Below are 21,617 nucleotides of genomic sequence, written 5' to 3' on the forward strand. Positions count from 1 at the left end.
TTGTTCTGGACTCCCCCAACATCGGGAACAATCTTCCAGTCTAGCCTAGTCTATCCAGTCTTTCTTCATATGAAAGTCCTGCCATCCCAGGAATCAATCTGGTGAGCCTTCTCTGTACTCCCTCTAAGGCTAGAATGTCTTTCCTCAGATTAGGAGACCAAAACTGCACACAATACTCCAGGTGCGGTCTCACCAAGGCCCTGTACAACTGCAGCAGAACCTCCCTGCTTTTATACTCAAATCCTCTTGCTATGAATGCCAACATACCATTCGCTTTCTTCACTGCCTGCTGCACCTGCACGCTTGCTTTCAATGACTGGTGCACCATGACACCCAGGTCACGTTGCATCTCCCCTTTTCCTAATTGGCCACCATTCAGGTAATACTCTGCTTTCCTGTTCTTGCCGCCAAAGTGGATAACCTCACATTTATCCACATTATATTGCATCTGCCATGCATTTGCCCACTCGCCTAATCTAATCTAGTCTTATTCTGCACTGAAATAGGCCCTTCGGCCCAACTTGTCCATGCTGACCAAGATGCCCCATCTAAGTTAGTCTGAGACAGCGCAGAAACAGGCCCCTTGAGCCACAGAGTCGTACTGCATGGAAACGGGCCCTTCGGCCCAACCTGCCCACACCAACCAACATGTCCCATCGACACTAGTCCCATCTACCTGTGTTTGGCCTATCTATTTACTAAAACTCTCGTTTGTTTGTTCGTTTGTTCCTGAACTACGGCCCAAACGGTACACGATAGCGCAACAATTTTAGGCCCACCTTACTCACCGTCGTCCCTTTGGTGCTAATGGAAGAAGTTTCATTGAAATCGGTGTTATATTTTTAAAGTTATTCACATTTTAAAGTTTAATTCTATCTCCTCGGGAGGAGGGGGAGGGGGATGGGAGGGGGGGAGGGGGATGGGAGGGGGAGGGGGGGGGAGGAGAGGAGAGGGTGCTGCACCAATGCAGGAGAGGTTTGCGCCCAATGGGTTCACTTGGTCTAGTATCCCCGTAAACCTGCCCTAACCACATTGCAATAGTCCCTGCCTCAACCTCCAGCAGCTTGTTCCATACACCCACCCACTCCCCCTTTGGAAAAAGTTACTCCTCAGATTCCTATTAAATTTTTTCCCCTTCGCCTTAAAGTCCTGGCAACACCTTTCTAAATCTCTGTAAATCTTCTCGGCACTTAAATGATGATATAAACCTGTTCAACACATTCCTCCTCCAATTCGGATCATCTTGGTCTGAATACATCTGGATTTACTTGGATAGACACAAAAAGCTGGAGTAACTCAGCGGGTCAGGCAGCATCTCTGGAGGGAAGGAATGGGTGACGTTTCGGGTCGAGACCCTTCTTCAGAATTTACTTGGTCTTGTAGAAAGCATAGGACAGTAACATTGGTCTCACATTGAGGTATTCAACTAGGTTTAAAGTGCTGGTCTTGGTCTTCACTGAGTGACCACCAGGTGGAAGCACTGAGTCAAAGGAGACACAAAATGCTGGAGTAACTCAGCAGGTCAGGCAGCATCTGTGGAGAACATGGATAGGTGACGTTTCACAGAGTGCTGCAGTAACTCAGCGGGTCAGGCAGCATCCCTGGAGAACATGGGTAGGCAGTGTTTTAGGTCGGAACCCTCCAGCCTTAGAGCATCATCCCAGCCTCGTGTTGAAGTCCGCAGAAGGGTCCTGACCCGAAACATCGTCTGTCCATTTCCCTCCACAGGTGCTGCCTGACCCGCTGAGTTCCTCCATCACTCTGTGTTTTGCTCAAGGTTCCAGCATCTGCTGTAACTTGTATCGCTGTTTTACAGCCCCATGTTATTTCTCGTGACAGAGATGGAGGCCATTCAGCCCGTCAATGCCGGGCCAGCATGAAGTGTAGATTGAGTCAATGGAAGGGAGGTTGGTTTGTGAGATGGTCTGGGCTGTGTTTTCAACTCTCTACAATTCCTTGCGGTCTTGGATGGAGCTGTTTGTAAACCAGGCTGTGATTCATCTGTACATGTTGGTGAGGGTTGTTGGGGACATGACAAACGTCCTGGGGAAGCAGAGATGTTGGTGAGCCCTGCTTGGCCTTTGCTTCGATGTGGCTGGTCCAGGACAAGTTGCTGGTGATATTTATTTCTAAGAACTTGAGATGGGCCTTGAACTAAGGGCCCTTGGAGCGGGGTTGAAGCACGGGATTGGGGCCTTGCATGTGTGTGTTAGTGGGTGTGTGCATTGCTAGTGGGCACGTGTGTGTTAGTGGGTGCGTGTTAGTCGGCACGTGGGTGCGTGTTAGTGGGTGCATGCGTGTTAGTGGGTGCGTGTTAGTCGGCACGTGGGTGCGTGTTAGTGGGTGCGTGCGCGTTACTGGTTGCGTGTGAGTGGGTGGGTGCATGTTAGTGGGTGGGTGCGTGTTAGTGGGTGTGTGTTAATGGGTGCGTGCGCGTTAGTGGGTGCGTGTTAGTGGGCACGTGCATGTAAGTGGGTGCGTGTTAGTGGGTGCGTGTTAGTGGGCACGTGCATGTTAGTGGGTGCGTGTTAGTGGGTGCGTGTTAGTGGGTGCGTGTTGGTGGGTGCGTGTTAGTGGGAGCGTGTTGGTGGGTGCGTGTTAGTGGGTGCGTGCGTGTTAGTGGGTGTGTGTTAGTGGGCACGTGCGTGCGTGTTAGTGGGTGCGTGTTGGTGGGTGCGCGTTAGTGGGTGCGTGTTAGTGGGCACGTGCATGTAAGTGGGTGCGTGTTAGTGGGTGCGTGTTAGTGGGCATGTGCATGTTAGTGGGTGCGTGTTAGTGGGTGCGTGTTAGTGGGTGCGTGCGTGTTAGTGGGTGCGTGTTAGTGGGTGCGTGTTAGTGGGTGCATGCGTGTTAGTGCGTGCGTGTTTGTGGGCACGTGGGCACATGCGTGTTAGTGGGTGCATGTTAGTGTGTGTTTGAGTGAGACCCCCCCCCTTTTGCTGAGTTCGGGGCAATGATGAGGTGCGTTCCCCCCTCAACCCTTGACCCTTTCTGTTTCAGAGATGTCCCGGGACAAGCCGCAACTACTCGTTGCCCTGGAGATGGCGTCAGCGGCGGTCACCCAGGTGAGGCCTCTATAGCATCGGGGGAGGCCCTTCAGCCCACCATACCTGTGCTAGCCCCTTGAAAGGCTTCTCCAATGAGACCCATTACAATTTCCATCTCAAATTGCCATGGTAATTGAAGCACGGCAACAGGCCCTTCGGCCCACCGAGTCCGTGCCGACCAGCGACCACCCCATCCACTCGCACTAGGACACGAGTGTCCACTGGGGAATAGTGAATGTCCCTAGTCCCACACGAGGGACAATTTACAATTTTTACCAAAGCCAATTATTCTACAAGCCTGTGCGTCTTTGGAGTGTGGGAGGAAACCGGAGCAAGCAGAGAAAACCCACGTGGTCTCAGGGAGAACGCACAGACAGCCCCCGTAGTCGGGATGGAACCCGGGTCTCGGGCGCCGCGAGGCAGCAACTCTACCGCTGCGCCACCTTTGCAGGTTGGAACAATGGGTCAACGCGATTGGCCAGCGTTGGTTCAATTGGCTAGCATTGGTTTGATGGGTGGAATGGCCTCTTTTGTGCCATCAGTTTCTGCTGAGGACTGTTTTGTGGACACATTCAGTTGTACTGCCTTTTTGCCAGCCCCAAAATGGAGCCTCGAGCAAGCTATTTGGATCACGCTGTGGGCTCACACGGGGAGAACCGTGACTGGATTTGTGAACCTGAGGAGTAATTTACAAGAGGGGTGTTTAGTTTAGAGATGCAGCATGAATACAGGCCCTTCGGCCCATCTGTCTCCCATTCGCACTAGTCCTATGTTATTTATTCACAAAATGCTGGAGTAACTCAGCAGGTCAGGCAGCATCTCGGGAGAGAAGGAATGGGTGACGTTTCGGGTCGAGACCCTTCTTCAGACTGATGTCAGGGGGGGCGGGACAAAGGAAGGATATAGGTGGAGACAGGAAGATAGAGGGAGAACTGGGAAGGGGGAGGGGAAGAGAGGGACAGAGGAACTATCTAAAGTTGGAGAAGTTTAGATTTGGATTTATTTAGATTTTTAGATTTAGATTTACAGAAACAGGCCCTTCGGCCCACCGGGTCCGCGCCGCCCAGCGATCCCCGCACATTAACACTATCCTACACCCACTAGGGACAACTTTTACATTTGCCCAGCCAATTAATCTACAAACCTGTACGCCTTTGGAGTGTGGGAGGAAACCGACGATCTCGGAGAAAACCCACGCAGGTCACGGGGAGAACGTACAAACTCCGTACAGACGGCGCCCGTAGTCAGGATCGAACCTGAGTCTCCGGCGCTGCATTCGCTGTAAGGCAGCAACTCTACCGCTGCGCCACCGTGCCGATCTATGTTATCCCACTTTCCCATCCACTCCCTACGCCCTAAGAGCAATTTTTTTTTTTTACACAGAGTCCAGTTTAGTTTATTGTCAAGTGTATCTCTCAGGGGGCAGTGAAAAGCTTTTTGTTGCCTGCTAACCAGTGAGTTTACTGACTTTACCTTGCACTAAACGTTACTCCCTTATCATGTATCTGTACACTGTGAATGGCTCGATTGTAATCATGTCTTGATGACAATCGAGCCATTCACAGTGGACAGGTACATGATAAGGGAATAACGTTTAGTGCAAGGTAAAGTTCCGATCAAAGGTAAAGCAAATAAAGTCCGATCAAAATAGAAGTAGACAGCACATAGAACATGCAGCAAAAGAACAGGCCCTTCATCCCACAGTGTCTGTGTTGTAAATGATGCCAAATTAGACTAATCTCCTCTGACTGCAATCCATGTCCCTCCATTCCCTGTGTCAATAAGGGCAAGATAAAGCCAGTAGGCCAATTAACCTCCAAACCTGTACGTCTCAGGAGTGTTGGAGGAAACCGGAGCCCCATGGAAGCCCAGGTATCACAAAATGCTGGAGTAACTCAGCAGGTCAGGCAGCATCTAGGAGAGAAGGAATGGGTGACGTTTCGGGTCGAGACCCTTCTTCAGACTGATGAAGCCCATGGGATTTCAGGATTTCAAGATCAATTTATTGTCACGTGTACCAATTAAGGTACAGTGAAATTTGAGTTGCCACACAGCCATACTACGTGAAAAGCAACAAGACACACGGCCACATAAAGTAAAATTTAACATAAACATCCACCACATTCATCACTGTGGTGGAAGGTAATAAAGTTCAATCATCTTTCTCTTTGTTCACAAAATGCCGGAGTAACTCAGCGGGTCAGGCAGCATCTAGGAGAGAAGGAATGGGTGACGTTTCGGGTCGAGACCCTTCTTCAGACCCAATCACCTTCCTCTTTGTGATCACAGGGAGAACGAGCAAACTCCACAAAGGCAGCACCTGAGTCAGGCTCCACCACTGCGCCCCGTGATTTACAATGGGTGGTTAACAGGCTAGGTGGGGCCGAATGGCCTCTCCTTCCTGCGCACACCCATGCTCGGCTGGGGGTAGTTTGGCGGTGGGGGTTCGTCAGCGCCCGCGGGGGGTTGGGAGGGACTGGATGGGCCGAAGGGCTTGACGGCCTCAACAGGTGACCTTCTCCCTGCCCCTCTGCTCTGCCCTCAGGAGGAAGGGGGTGACGATTCGGTGGACACTCTGCATCTGTACCAGCAGAGCCTGGGTGAGCTGCTGCCCATTCTGGCCGGTGAGTGGGGATAGTGGTGGTGAGGAGGGGTGGAGGGGGGGAGATACAGGACCAGGGAGACTGGAACAGCTTCCGATTCAGTCACACCGCACGGAAACAGGCCCTTCAGCCCAACTTGCCCACACTGGCCAACATACCCCCATCTACACTAGTCCCACCTGCCTCAATTTACCTGGTCTGTTCCTCTCGTGATCTTGGTGCACCTCTGTAAGATCACTCCTCATCCTCCTGTGCTCCAAAGAATGGAATCCCAGCCTGCTCAACCTCTCCCCGTACCTCAGGCCCTCGAGCCCAGGCAACGTCCTCGTAAACCTTCTCCGCACCCTTTCCAGCTCGGCAACATTGGTTGACCTGGACGGGTCAAGTTGCCTCCTGAACTCTTGAGTCCAAGCCAGGGACACAAATTGGAACTTTCCCTCCTACATATTTTGTCATAGAAAGATAGAACAAAAATAGGTGCAGATGTAGGGGGTGGGTGGGGGGTGGGGGAATGCATGAGGATATGGAGGACTTAACGAACAGACTGTTCACCTCTCTCTCTCTCTCCCTCTCCCTCCCTCCCCCTCTCTCCCGCTCTCTCCCCGTCTCTCCCTCTCTCCGTCTCTCCCTCTCTCCGTCTCTCCCTCTCTCTCTCTCTGTCTCTCTCTCTCCGTCACTCCCTCTCCGTCTCTCTCTCCGTCTCTCCCTCTCCATCTCTCTCTCTCTCTGTCTCTGTGTCTCTGTCTCTCTCCGTCTCCCTCTCCGTCTCTCTCTCCCCGTCTCTCTCTCCGTCTCTCCCTCTCTCCGTCTTTCCCTCTCCATCTCTCTCTCTCTCCGTCTCTCCCTCTCTCCGTCTCTCCCTCTCTCCCTCTCTCCCTCTCTCTATCCCTCTCTCTCTCCGTCTCTCCGTCTCTCTCTCCCTCTCTCTCTCCCTCTCTCCCTCTCTCCCTCTCCATCTCTCCCTCTCTCCATCTCTCCCTCTCTCCGTCTCTCCCTCTCTCCCTCTCTCCCTCTCTCTATCCCTCTCTCTCTCCGTCTCCGTCTCTCCCTCTCTCCCTCTCTCCGTCTCTCCCTCTCTCTCTCTCTCGTTCTCTCTCTCTATCCCTCTTACAGCTGAGTCACAGGGGAGAAGACGCGTGTTGTTACACGCGGAGGTAAGGACCAAAGTCGCCTTATTCTTCTTGCCTATCGACGGTCAATATCTCCGATAGTTTTTTCGTTTTCGAGAAACCGAAGATCTCGGAGAAAACCCACGCAGGTCACGGGGAGAACGTGCAAACTCCGTACAGACGGCGCCCGTAGTCGGGATCGAACCCGATTCTCTGACTCTGTAAGGCAGCAACTCTACCGCTGCGCCACCGTGCTGACTTGGCCCTCTCAGGAGGACATGGAGAGGCAATATTTTGGGTTGGGACCAATCTTCAGACTGATTGGAGTAGTGGGGGGAAGAGTTGGAAAAGAGAGGTGGGAGTGGGACAAAGTCTGGCAAGTGATAGGTGGATACAGGCGAGGGGGGGGTTATTGGTAGATGGGTGGATGTAATTCATAGACAATAGATAATAGACAATAGGTGCAGGAGGAGGCCATTCGGCCCTTCGAGCCAGCACCGCCACTCAATGTGATCCTGGCTGATCATTCTCAATCAGTACCCCGTTCCTGCCTTCTCCCCATACCCCCTGACTCCGCTATCCTTAAGAGCTCTATCCAGCTCTCTCTTGAATGCATTCAGAGAATTGGCCTCCACTGCCTTCTGAGGCAGAGAATTCCACAGATTCACAACTCTCTGACTGAAAAAGGTTTTTCCTCATCTCAGTTCTAAATGGCCTACCCCTTATTCTTAAACGGTGGCCCCTTGTTCTGGACTCCCCCAACATTGGGAACATGTTTCCTGCCTCTAACGTGTTCAACCCCTTAACCCATGTTTTGTTCAAATGTTGTTTGTGAGTGAGTGAGTTATTCTGTTCTCACTGATTCCCACAGGTCAAAAGTCTCATGAGCCGAGCGGAGTACCTGAAGGAACAACTCAAGGTAAGGCACTATTGGTTTCGTTTAGAGATACCGCGCAGAAATAGGCCCTTCGGCCCACCATGCCCGCGCCGACCAGCGATCCCAGCACATTCACACATGGAATTTAGAAGGATGAGAGGGGATCTTATCGAAACGTATAAGATTATTAAGGGGTTGGACACGTTAGAGGCAGGAAACATGTTCCCAATGTTGGGGGAGTCCAGAACCAGGGGCCACAGTTTAAGAATAAGGGATAGGCCATTTAGAACGGAGATGAGGAAAAACTTTTTCAGTCAGAGAGTTGTGAATCTGTGGATTTCTCTGCCTCAGAAGGCAGTGGAGGCCAATTCTCTGAATGCATTCAAGAGAGAGCTAGATAGAGCTCTTAAGGATAGCGCAGTCAGGGGGTATGGGGAGAAGGCAGGTACGGGATACTGATTGCGAATGTTCAGCCATGATCACATTGAATGGCGGTGCAGGCTCGAAGGGCTGAATGGCCTCCTCCTGCCCCTATTGTCTATTGTCTATTGCCCTGCTACACACGCCAGGGACAATTTACAGTTATGGGGAGAAGGCAGGAACGGGGTACTGATTGTGGATGATCTTAAACTGTGGCCCCTTGTTCTGGACTCCCCCAACATTGGGAACATGTTTCCTGCCTCTTACGTGTCCAACCCCTTAATCATCTTATTATTCACAAAATGCTGGAGTAACTCAGCAGGTCAGGCAGCATCTCGGGAGAGAAGGAATGGGTGACGTTTCGGGACCGAAACGTCACCCATTCCTTCTCTCCCGAGATGCTGCCTGACCTGCTGAGTTACTCCAGCATTTTGTGAATAAATCGATTTGTACCAGCATCTGCAGTTATTTTCTTATACCCTTAATCATCTTATATGTTTCGATAAGATCCCCTCTCATCCTTCTAAATTCCAGTGTATACAAGCCTAGTCGCTCCAGTCTTTCAACATACGACAGTCCCGCCATTCCGGGAATTAACCTAGTAAACCTACGCTGCACGCCCTCAATAGCAAGAATATCCTTCCTCAAATTTGGAGACCAAACTGCAGTACTCCAGGTGCGGTCTCACTAGGGCCCTGTACAACTGCAGAAGGACCTCTTTGCTCCTATACTCAACTCCTCTTGTTATGAAGGCCAACATTCCATTGGCTTTCTTCACTGCCTGCTGTACCTGCATGCTTCCTTTCAGTGACTGATGCACTAGGACACCCAGATCTTGTTGTACGTCCCCTTTTCCTAACTTGACACCATTCAGATAATAATCTGCCTTCCTATTCTTACCACCAAAGTGGATAACCTCACACTTATCCACATTAAACTGCATCTGCCATGCATCCGCCCACTCACACAACGTGTCCAAATCACCCTGCAACCTCACAGCATCTTCCTCACAGTTCACACTACCACCCAGCTTTGTATCATCTGCAAATTTGCTAATGATACTTTTAATCCCTTCATCCAAGTCCAACTTGGTCTAAGTGATCTCCCAGTTGCCAAACACTTTAACTCCCCTTCCCATTCCCACACTGACCTTTCTGTCCTGGGCCTCCTCCATTGTTAGCGTATGGCCTAATGCAAATTACAGGAACAGCATCTCATATTTAACTTGGGCAGCTTTTACAACCCAGCGCTATGAATATTGATTTCCTTAATTTCAAGTAACCCTTGCATTCCCTCTCTCTCCGCCCATCCCCCACACTAGTCGTCCTGCTAGTTTCATTGTTCGTATCCCTTCGTGTTCACCTCTTCCACAGCCAACAATGGATCATTGTAGGCTCCACCTTTCCTTGGTCATTGGTGCCGGCTTTGCTTTGTTCTGAACCTTTTCATACCTCTAGTTTCCCTCTCCCCTGACACTCAGTCTGAAGAAGGGTCTTGTCCTGAAACGTCACCTGTTCCCTTTCTCCAGAGACGCTGTCTGACCCGCTGAGTTTAGTTTAGTTTAGTTTAGAGATACAGCGCGGAAACAGGCCCTTCGGCCCACCGGGTCCGCGTCGACCAGCGATCCCCGCACATTAACACTATCCTATACCCACTAGGAACAATTTTTACATTTACCAAACCAATTAACCTACAAACCTGCACGTCTTTGGCGTGTGGGAGGAAACTGAAAATCTTGGAGAAAACCCACGCAGGTCACAGGGAAAACGTACAAACTCCGTACAGACGGCGCCCGTAGTCAGGATGGAACCCGGGTCTCCGGCGCTGCATTCGCTGTAAGGCGGCAACTCTACCGTGCCTGCCTACTCCAGCACTTTGTGCCTATCTTCAATTAAAAAACTCCCGTTGTTTCTCTGAATCCCACTATCTCAATCCCATTTGCTCCCTCCCACCCCTCCGTGAATAATCTAACACCTTACAGAATGTTTTGTGCACCTTGCCCAGCAGTGCAATTAATGCCAAGTGAATTCTGTGTCCAGCTCTTCACTGTACCTCGGTACACGTGACAATAAACTAAACTGAAACTGAAACCTTTTGCCTCAGATGCGTGAGAATCAGAAGGAAGCAACATCGGTGGATCAGGACCTGTTCTCAGAGTCGATAAAGAGCAGTGAGTATTAGGGGGACCACTTTACAATCTCGCAACGCAACGTGGTGCCATCTTCAGACCGCTTTGAAGCCAAGGTGCCTTGCGTACAATCTCGGAGCATCGGGCAGGGCTGGCACGTCTGCAATGATCTGCCCGGTCTATTCCTCTCGTGTGTACAAAATCATGAGAGGAATAGATCGGGTAGATGCACAGTAGTTTACCCAGAGTAGGGGAATCGAGGACCAGAGGACATAGGTTCAAGGTGAAGGGGAAAGGATTTAATAGGAATCCGAGGGGTAATTTTTTCACACAGAGAGAGGGTGGTGGGGGTATGGGAACAAGCTGCCAGAGGAGGTAGTTGAGGCTGGGACTATCCCATCGTTTAAGAAACAGTTAGACAGGTACATATACGATTATTAAGGGGTTGGACACGTTAATAATAATAATAATATATTTATTTTATATAGCGCCTTATCACATGCTCAAAGCGCTTTACAAATACAATTAACATAGAAACAAACAGACAAACAGACAAACTATCCTGACGGAAAAGCGGCGAATACTCAACGCCAGCGTCCTCTCACGTCAGGGTCCGGCAGTAGACATCAAAAAGCACAAGACACACAGATACAATTTTTTACACAAAACAGCCATCACAGTGATTGCTCTAGGCATACCCTCACTGTGATGGAAGGCAAAGTCTTATCTCCTCCTCATTCTTCTCCCGTGGCGCCACGAGGCGATCGAGGCTCCCAACCCCTTGAAGCCCCCACCGGGCGATGGAAAGTCCCAGGGCCGAGCCGAGCAGGCCGATGAAAGTCCTGAGCCCCCACCGGGCGATGGAAAGTGCTGCGGCCGAGCCACGCAGGGCGATGAGAGTCCTGAGCCCCCACCGGGCGATGTAAAGTGCTGCGGCCGAGCCACGCAGGGCGATGAAGGGCCTGCGGGCGGGTTGATCGTACCTTGCGCTTCGGGGCGGTCGAAGCTGCTACGGCTGGAGCTCCCAAAAGCCGGTCGCCAGCCAGGGACCTGCGAGCTCCCGATGTTGCGGTCTGCAGGGCCCAACGGCCGAAGCCTCCGAGATGGTAAGTCCAGGCCCTGCGACCGGAGTCTTCGAGGTCGATCCCAGCTGGAGGCCGCCGACTCCACGATGTTAGGCCGTAGCGCGAACGGAGATACAACACGGTAAAGGTCGCATCTCCGTTGAGGAGGAGATTTTAAAAAAGGTTTCCCCCAACCCCCCCACCAACCCCCTACATACACAGAATTAAAAATAAAACAAAACGTACATTTAACATCGACAATGACAGAAAAACACCAAAAAAAACGGAGAGACTGCCGGTGAGCCACAGCTGCAGAACACAGCCACGCCCCTTAGAGGCAGGAAACATGTTCCCAATGTTTGGGGGAGTCCAGAACAAGGGGCCACAGTTTAAGAATAAGGGGTAGGCCATTTAGAACGGAGATGAGGAAAAACTTTTTCAGTCAGAGAGTTGTGAATCTGTGGAATTCTCTGCCTCAGAAGGCAGTGGAGGCCAATTCTCTGAATGCATTCAAGAGAGAGCTAGATAGAGCTCTTAAGGATAGCGGAGTCAGGGGGTACGGGGAGAAGGCAGGAACGGGGTACTGATTGAGAATGATCAGCCATGATCACATTGAATGGTGGTGCTGGCTCGAAGGGCCGAATGGCCTACTCCTGCACCTATTGTCTATTGCCTACATGCATAAGACAGGTTTGGAGGGATATGGATCAAGCGCAGGCAGGTGGGACTAGTGTAGCTGGGACATTGTTGGCCAGTGTGGACGAGTTGGGTCGAAGGACCTGTTTCCACACTCTGTCACTCTGTGACTCTATGATGTGAGTCAGTGGTGTGTGTGGTCATGTCTGTGTGTGTGGTCATGTCCGTGTGTGTGGTCATGTCCGTGTGTGTGGTCATGTCTGTGTGTGTGGTCATGTCCGTGTGTGTGGTCATGTCCGTGTGTGTGGTCATGTCTGTGTGTGTGGTCATGTCTGTGTGTGTGGTCATGTCCGTGTGTGTGGTCATGTCCGTGTGTGTGGTCAAGGAGAGGTCATGCCACACTAACCAGCAACCGATTGGTAGTTAGCGCGCAACAAAAGCTTTTCACTGTACTTTCATTTAGAACAGAGATGAGGAAAAACTTTTTTAGTCAGAGAGTTGTGAATCTGTGGAATTCTCTGCCTCAGAAGGCAGTGGAGGCCAATTCTCTGAACGCATTCAAGAGAGAGCTGGATAGAGCTCTTAAGGATAGCGGAGTCAGGGGGTACGGGGAGAAGGCAGGAACGGGGTACTGATTGAGAATGATCAGTCATGATCACATTGAATGGCGGTGCTGGCTCGAAGGGCCGAAGGGCCGAATGGCCTCCTCCTGCACCTATTGTCTATTGTCTACCTCGGTACACGTGACAATAATCTAAACTGAACTTCATGAACGGGAAGGGGTCAGCGGACGTGATTAATGGGACCCAGCGGTTGGAGAATGGAGCAGAGCATCACTGCGTACCCCTGGAAACCTCGCAGCAACATTCATCTTGATTGGCTCCTGATCACAGCCATCTCCGCCCAGGCAAATCTTCACTAAAACTACCACAGCACAGTTGGACAAGAAACCAAGGCTCTCATTATTTCCTAACCTCATTTCCTAATCCCTCCTCTCACAGTTACCTTTCTGCTGTCTGTGTCTCTCTCTCTTACACACACACACGTGTGCACACACATACTAACATGCGCACACAGGCACATACACACACACACACACACACATACATACGCGCAGATGCGTAGACACACGTGTGTGCACGCACACATTAGCAGGCGCACGCAGGCACATACATGTGCACACAGGTGTACTGACACACATGTGCATACATACACAATAGCACGCACACGCAGTTACATACACATGTGCATGCACATGCAGACACACAATAGCATATGCATTCAGGCACATACACATGCATGTGTGCGCACCCACATAACAGCTTGTGCACACGGGCACATACACACACATGTGCACGCACACACATACACACACATGTGCACGCACACACATACACACACATGTGCACGCACATGCTGCCATGCACTATTATAGAATGATAGAGTGGCACAGCACAAAGCAGGCCCTTCAGCCCAACGCGTCTATGCTATCCATTATACGTTTCTATCTTAATTCCCTATCCCGCTGGGCTCTGCACATTCGATCACCTGCCCAGACGCCGCTTTGATGTCGTTGCGGTTCCCCCACCTCCTCTGGCATTCAATCCCAGTACGATCTACTCTTTCCGTGAAACCATTCCCTCCACAGATGCTGCCTGACCTTCTGAGTTCCTCCGGCACCTTGTGTTTTGGAATAATTCAGAGGGTCGGGCAGCATCTCTGGAGAACATGTATAGGTAACGTTTCGGGTCAGAACCCTTCTTCAGATTAAAGAAGGGTCTTGACCTGAAACGTCACCCATCCCTTCTATCCAGAGCTGCTGCCTGTCCCGCTGAGTTACTGCAGCATTTTGTGTCTATCACACATACATACATACATACATACATATGTGTATCCTTGTAAATCACTGCACACATTGTCAGGGGCAGCACGGTGGAGTTGCTGCCTTACAGCGAATGCAGCGCCGGAGACCCGGGTTCGATCTCGACTACGGGTGCCGTCTGTACGGAGTTTGTACGTTCTCCCCGTGACCTGCGTGGATTTTCTCCGAGATCTTCGATTTCCTCCCACACTCCAAAGACGTACAGGTTTGTAGGTTAGTTGGCTTGATATATGTGTAAATTGTCTTTAGTGTGTGTAGGATAGTGTTAGTGTGCGGGGATCGCTGGTCGGTGCGGACTCGGTGGGCCGAAGGGCCTGTTTCCGCGCTGTGTCTCTAAAACCAAAGAATGTAATTGTAATAAAAAGCACATAAATACTCCCACCCTCTGTTTAGCATCTTGCCCATGTCAGCCTTACAGCAGCCTGTGTGTGGCGGGAGGGGGAGGAAGGAGTTAATTGTGCCCAGAGCACAATGCATGAACTGTGACCTTGCCTCACTGTATACTTGACAGAACACAGATAATTTATCTGCAGGCTCGAAAACTCCGACAAAGACCCAAGGCCCCATTCTCCACCCACCCTCTATACAATGGAAGCAGGTGTCTCAGAGCAAACCTTTTCCTCAGCTTATCGAGAAAGACGCAGTGCGTCCTGGTTTGCGCGCGACTGCAATTTCTCTCCCCCCTTCTCCGTTTTAAATTTAAATTAAAGGTATCCCAAATCCCAAATTAAGGGTAGAGCTGCTGCCCCACAGAGCTGGAGACCGCGGTTCGATCCTGACCTCGGCTGCTGTCTGTTTGCACGTTCTTCCTGTGACCACGTGGGATTTCTCCAGGTACTCCGGTTTCTGGTCTTTAACTCCGGTTAAAGGTCTGTCCGTTAATTCCGAGGCTGTGCCCGCTGGTCCTAGACTTGCCCCCCTCATGGAAACATCCTCTCCTCATCCCCTCTATCCAGGTCTTTCACTGCCTTAATTAGTTTAGTGATACAGAACAAGGGGTCACAGTTTAAGGACAAGGGGGAAGTCTTTTAGGACCGAGATGAGAAAGTTTTTTTTCACACAGAGAGTGGTGAATCTGTGGAATTCTCTGCCACAGAAGGTAGTTGAGGCCAGTTCATTGGCTATATTTAAGAGGGAGTTAGATGTGGCCCTTGTGGCTAAAGGGATCAGGGGGTATGGAGAGAAGGCAGGTACGGGATACTGAGTTGGATGATCAGCCATGATCATATTGAATGGCGGTCGGTGCAGGCTCGAAGGGCCGAATGGCCTACTCCTGCACCTACTTTCTATGTTTCTACATCGTGGAAACAGGCCCTTTGGCCCACCGAGTCCGCACCGACCAGCGATGCATGCCTTTAACACTATCCTACAAACACTAGGGACAGTTTACACTTACACCAAGCCAATTAAGCTACAAACCTGTACGTCTTTGGAAACTGAAGATCTCGGAGAAAACCCACGCAGGTCACGGGGAGAACGTACAAACTCCGTACAGACGGCGCCCGTAGTCGGGATCGAACCCGATTCTCTGACTCTGTAAGCGCTGTAAGAAAGAAAGCCAATGGAATGTTGGCCTTCATAACAAGAGGAGTTGAGTATAGGAGCAAAGAGGTCCTTCTGCAGTTGTACAGGGCCCTAGTGAGACTGCACCTGGAGTATTGTGTGCAGTTTAGGTCTCCAAATTTGAGGAAGGATATTCTTGCTATTGAGGGCATGCAGCGTAGGTTCACGAGGTTAATTCCCGGAATGGCGGGACTGTCATATGTTGAAAGACTGGAGCGACTAGGCTTGTATACACTGGAATTTAGAAGGATGAGAGGAGATCTTATCGAAACGTATACGATTATTAAGGGGTTGGACACGTTAGAGGCAGGAAACATGTTCCCAATGTTGGGGGAGTCCAGAACAAGGGGCCACAGTTTAAGAATAAGGGGTAGGCCATTTAGAACTGAGATGAGGAAAAACTTTTTCAGTCAGAGAGTTGTGAATCTGTGGAATTCTCTGCCTCAGAAGGCAGTGGAGGCCAATTCTCTGAATGCATTCAAGAGAGAGCTGGATAGAGCTCTTAAGGATAGCGGAGTCAGGGGGTATGGGGAGAAGGCAGGAACGGGGTACTGATTGAGAATGATCAGCCATGATCACATTGAATGGCGGTGCTGGCTCGGAGGGCCGAATGGCCTCCTCCTGCACCTATTGTTTATTGTCTACCGCTGTGCCACCGTGCCGGCCAATTCTTCAAGGGGTGCAAGTCTCGAATCACCAGTTAATTAATCTTTTGCTTTTCTTTAATCTTGTGTTACAGATTGTTCCCTCCAGTGAATGCAAGTGTGTCAGATACACCTCGATGTTGGCAACTACCCTCAAATATAACTAGGCCGTATCTCCAACATAACTCCAGTACGTTCTGGTACAAGTCATCCTTCAGTGTAAGTCAGCTGCCGAGCACTGCAGTGTGCAGAGCCAGTAAACAAACTGGTACAAGGAGCTTAGTTTTAAAGTTTGCAGCCTTAAAAAAAATAATCATTCCTAGTAGAAAGATTAATTTTTTTCATAGAGGTAATATATTTACCAAGTCGCTGTTTAGGGAGAGCAGTCTTATTTAAGTTTGGCCTAAGTTAGGCTTTTTATTTTTAGGAGTTTTCTCCTTTGTCTTTAATTTTTTTCCCAATGGTATCACCAATTATTTTGGTTGACCAGGGACTCGAGAGAGACTGCAGATGGTGGAATCTTGAGCAAAATGGTGGAGGAAACAAAAGATGCAAAGTGCTGGAGGAACTCAGCGGGTCAGGCAGCATCTCCGGAGAACATGGACACTCGGTGTTTTGTGCTAGGACCCTTGCCGCAGGAACTCAGCGGGTCAGACAGATTCTAGGGAGGGGGTGGATAGATGTGTGAAACAATCAGTCTGGAGAAGGGTCCTGACCCGAAACTTCGCCTGTCCATTTTCCTCCACAGATGCTGCCTGACCCGCTGAGTACCTCCAGCACTTTGTTCTTGACATCTTGCTCTGCCACTTGTTCTTTGAAGTACATCAGGGTCAGCTGCAGCACATGGGAATCGGCCACTGATCGCCAGAACCAGGGGACGCAGCAGGTTAAATAATGGGTCATAAGTTTGTAAATCACAGGAGCAGAATTAGGTGATTCTAACCCAATGAGCCTACTCCGCCAATCAATCATGGCTGATGTACAGCTATCGAGCCAGTGATCCGGGTTCAATCCTGACCATGACCATAAGACATAGGATCAGAATTAGGCCATTTGGCCCATCGAATCTACTCTGCCATTCAATCATGGCTGATTTATGATACCCGTACTAATCAAGAATCTGCCTATCTCTGCCTTAAAAATATCCATTGACTTGGCCTCCACAGCCTTCTGTGGCAAAGAATCCTACAGATTCACCACTAAAGACATTTCTCCTCATCTCCTACCTAAAGGAACATCCTTTAATTCTGAGGCTGTGCCCTCTGGTCCTAGACTCTCCCACTAGTGGAAACATCCTCTCCACATCCACTCTATCCAGGCCTTTCACTATTCGGTAAATTTCAATGAGGTCCCCCCCTCATCCTTCAAAACTCCAGCGAGTACAGGCCCAGCGCTCATCATATGTTAACCCACTCATTCCTGGGATCATTCTTGTAAACCATCTCTGGAGGAGAGGTGGGGGGGGGGGGGGGGGGAGAGGGGTGTGGGGGTGAAATTGGAGGGGTGGCATTGTTAGAGGTTGGAGAATACCTTGTCTCCACCTATATCCTTCCTTTGTCCCGCCCCCCCTGACATCAGTCTGAAACGTCACCCATTCCTTCTCTCCTGAGATGCTGCCTGACCTGCTGAGTTACTCCAGCGTTTTGTGAATAAATACCTTCGATTTCTACCAGCATCTGCAGTTATTTTCTTATTTTTACAGAGAGGGATCGGTTGCCCCTGTTAACTGTTGGTTGTTCAAGGGGTTAGGAGGTGGATTTAGACCAAAGATAGACACAAAAGGCTGGAGTAACTCAGCGGGTCGGGCAGCATCTCAGGAGAGAAGGAATGGGTGACGTTTCGGGTCGAGGCCCTTCTTCAGATTTTGACCGTTAGCCAGGGAAGCACATTCCAGTGAGGTTATTAACTAACGTCTTTAGTGAAAATTATACATCAGGATAATTAATTGAGTGCCTTGAGTGCTCCCTCTCCAGCTATCGGCAAGTAAAACCTGGAGCCCCTTTGCTTCACTGGGGAGAGGTGTCTCATCTGGAACTGCTGGAACTCAGGAAGCTGAAACACAATCAGTTCACTGTCCAAATAACTTTGTTTAATAGGAGGAGATAAATTAATGACCTCTAGTTGCGAGAATCTAGTTGGCCTTTCAGGGCAGGCTGCGGTGTTTTTTGTGTAACAAGAGATTCCTTTGCTCACTTTTCCTTGTCACCTTTGATATTTTACGAGGATTCCTTTAATGACGAGCCTGCCCACGGCTTTAGTGGAAAGTCACATCTGCGTTCCCACTTGCCTGTGTGGGCTGTCTGTCTTGTTAAAGTAACTTAACAAATGATGAGAGTCAGTGCCGTCTCAATAAAGTGAAAATAAAGAAACTCTTTGTGTGTGTGTGTGTGTGTGTGTGTGTGTGTGTAAGCCCGTAGAATGGTCTGATTGAGATCTTCAAAATAGTGTCTATACACTGATCGGCCAAAAGCCCGGCACGGTGGCGCAGCGGTAGAGTTGCTGCCTTACAGCGAATGCAGCGCCGGAGATTCACGGTTCGATCCCGACTACGGGCGCCGTCTGTACGGAGTTTGCACGTTCTCCCCGTGACCCGCGTGGGTTTTCTCCGAGATCTTCGGTTTCCTCCCACACTCCAAAGACGTACAGGTATGTAGGTTAATTGGCCGGGCAAATGTGAAAATTGTCCCTAGTGGGTGTAGGATAGTGTTAGTGTGCGGGGATCGCTGGGCGGCGCGGACCCGGTGGGCCGAAGGGCCTGTTTCCGCGCTGTATCTCTAAAAAAAAACACATTATGATCTGATGAGCCGAAACATTATGACCACCTGCCTGATATCCGTGTGCAGCCCCATATGCAGATTCTGGAGCGTCACCCATTCCTTCCCTCCAGAGATGCTGCCTGTCCCGCTGAGCTACTCCACCATTTTGTGTCTATCTCCAGGGGTTACAGTTTTCCGAGCCTTCACCTCTTCCCTCCCCACAAAAAAAAGCAGATGGTGTTTCATCCTCTGGAATATCCCGCACACAATAACCTGTTTACCACGTCTGAGAGCATTCACACTTGCAGGGGGAGTGTGGATGTGTAGGGGCTGGGAAAATCTGAATGACAATGGACCAGGCACTTGACATTTCTTGAGGGCTATTTGCTTCCTCTATAAACATGCCTGACCTATTATCTGAAGCAAACGTTTCAAGTGTTTAGATTGGACAGGTCCAGTCAATGACTTGTAATAGATCTTCCATTCCAATATGACCATCTTTCATCGATCTACACTGAGAATTGGCACACATCTGCAGAGTTTCAGCCTGGTGGCTAGTCGGAAGGAACTGCAGATGCTGGTTTAAACCGAAGATAGGCACAAAATGCTGGAGTAACTCAGCGGGACAGGCAGCATCTCTGGAGAGAAGGAATGGGTTTAAAACTGTCACTTTTATCCTCCCCTGTTTAATTTCCCAGCTGATTTCAGAATGTTCTGTAATAACTCTCAAAATAAGATAAATTGAAGGTTTTTATTCACAAAATGCTGGAGTAACTCAGCAGGTCAGGCAGCATCTCGGGAGAGAAGGAATGGGTGACGTTTCGGGTCGAGACCCTTCTTCAGACCGTGCCTGAATAAATAAGATAAATTATTCTTTTTGACCGGATTTTCACTTTTTGCTGTTCGTTCTTCCAGATTTAATTCCCTCTTATATTTGATCTTTTTTTTCTTGAGATTAAATGCTGGAAACCGAGTTAGGTTCTGGTCAAACATGTACCTTGGCAAGTTAACACTTTAGTTTTAGTTTAGAGATACAGCGGGGAAACAGGCCCTTCGGCCCACCGAGTCTGTACCGACCAGCGATCCCCGCACATTAACACTACCCTACACCCACTAGGGACAATTTTTACATTTACCGAGCCAGTTAACCTACACACCTGTACGTCTTTGGAGTGTGGGAGGAAACTGAAAATCTCGGAGAAAACCCACGCAGGTCACGGGGAGAACGTACAAACTCCGTACAGACGGCGCCCGTAGTCAGGATCGAACCAGGGTCTCTGGCGCTGTAAGTCAGCAACTCTACCACTGCGTCACCTGAAACCGCCCTACTTGAAGTAATACAGAAACAATCCCCATTACCTGCTGGTTTTGCCAATGTTTACCAAAGCATTTTATAAATTGAATTTCTAGCTGAATCAAACACCAAATTCAAAACCAGAACATAAAGACTTATGCAGCAGTGAAAATACAGACCTAAAATCCTTGAAAACCACCAGCGACATTGTATTACTTTCTTCAAAAGATTAAAATATTTCTTTAATTAAGAATGTTTTCTCTCCGTGCCCACTAGAGTGGCTATATAATAGTTTAAGAAAATAACTGCAGATGCTGGTACAAATCGATGGTATTTATTCACAAAATGCTGGAGTAACTCAGCAGCATCTCAGGAGAGAAGGAATGGGTGACGTTTCGGGTCGAGACACTTCTTCAGACTACTAGAGTGGACAACTCTTTACCATCTAAGTGCTGGAGGAACTCAGCGGGTCAGGCAGCATCTGTGGAGGGAATAGACGGGCGCGGTTTCTTCAGACAGATTGGTTCATAGCATAGATGCTGTATGAACTGCTGAGTTTAGTTTAGAGATATAGCATGGAAACAGGCCCTTTGGCCCACTGAGTCCATGCCAACCATTGATCACCCATCAGTTCTGTGTTATTCCACTTTCTCATTCACTCTTGACACACTAGGGAAAACATTAGTGGCTAATTAACCTAATGTTTAGGAAGGAACTGCAGGTGCTGGTTTAAGCCGAAGATAGACACTAAAAGCTGGAGTAACTCAGCGGGACAGGCAGCATCTCTGGAGAGAAGGAATGGGTGACGTTTCGGGTCGAGACCCTTCTTCAGACTTTGCCCATTCCTTCTCTCCAGAGATGCTGCCTGACCCGCTGAGTTACTCCAGCTTTTTGTGTCCATCTTCAATTAACATAATCTGGAGTTCCTCCAGCACTTTGTGCTTTCCTCAAGATTCCAGCACCTGCAGTTAGTTGTGTCTCCTCTTTAATAAATAAATTCCTGTTTCCAATGATCTGACAATAATCTATGTAGGCAAATATAAAGCTTAAGGTGTGGCAAAACGGAAATACTAGGCCTGCAGAGGCTGATTTATACAGGGAAAAAACCAGCATAAAAACACAAAGTGCTGGAGTAAGACCATAATACACATAGGAGCAGAATTAGTCCCATGGGGCCCATCGATAATGGCTGATCTATTTTTCCCTCTCAATCCCATTCTCCCTCCTTCTCTGCCAGTAAACTTTGACACCTTTACTAATCAACAACCTATGAATCTCCGTTTTAAAAATACCCTTCTTCAGACCCGAAACGTCACCCATTCCTTCTCTCCAGAGAGGCTGCCTGTCCCGCTGAGTTACTCCAGCATTTTGTGTCTGTCTTGGGTTTAAACCAGCATCTGCAGTTCTTTTCCCACAAATCGGGAAGATGGCCATTCAGGCTGGAAAGAGGGCCTTCAAGTGTGAAAAATGGTGCCAAGCCTCAGTCTCCGAGCTTTCTAAACGTTTAGAGCTGTTGATAATGGCATCGTTTTATTACCGTCTGCAATTACTCTGCAATTTAAAAGCGCGCCAAACCCCTCTGAGCTGCGAATGA

The 21,617-nt window shown here is 49.5% G+C and overlaps 1 protein-coding gene across 2 annotated transcripts in view; it reads left to right on the plus strand.

Moving 5' to 3' along the window:
• Positions 1–17,425, plus strand: part of ulk3 (unc-51 like kinase 3) — a 43,552-nt gene extending 26,127 nt beyond the window's left edge. For both annotated transcript variants that reach the window (XM_078429929.1, XM_078429931.1), the window contains 6 exons: positions 3,001–3,065; positions 5,593–5,671; positions 6,764–6,804; positions 7,631–7,678; positions 10,160–10,226; positions 16,069–17,425. In XM_078429929.1, the coding sequence (XP_078286055.1) occupies positions 3,001–3,065; positions 5,593–5,671; positions 6,764–6,804; positions 7,631–7,678; positions 10,160–10,226; positions 16,069–16,085 (317 nt within the window). In that variant the 3' untranslated portion in view covers positions 16,086–17,425. The remainder of the gene's footprint in view (positions 1–3,000; positions 3,066–5,592; positions 5,672–6,763; positions 6,805–7,630; positions 7,679–10,159; positions 10,227–16,068) is intronic.
• The last annotated feature ends 4,192 nt before the right edge of the window (positions 17,426–21,617 follow it).

Source organism: Rhinoraja longicauda, chromosome 38, assembly GCF_053455715.1.
Source record: "Rhinoraja longicauda isolate Sanriku21f chromosome 38, sRhiLon1.1, whole genome shotgun sequence".
NCBI lineage: Eukaryota > Metazoa > Chordata > Chondrichthyes > Rajiformes > Arhynchobatidae > Rhinoraja > Rhinoraja longicauda.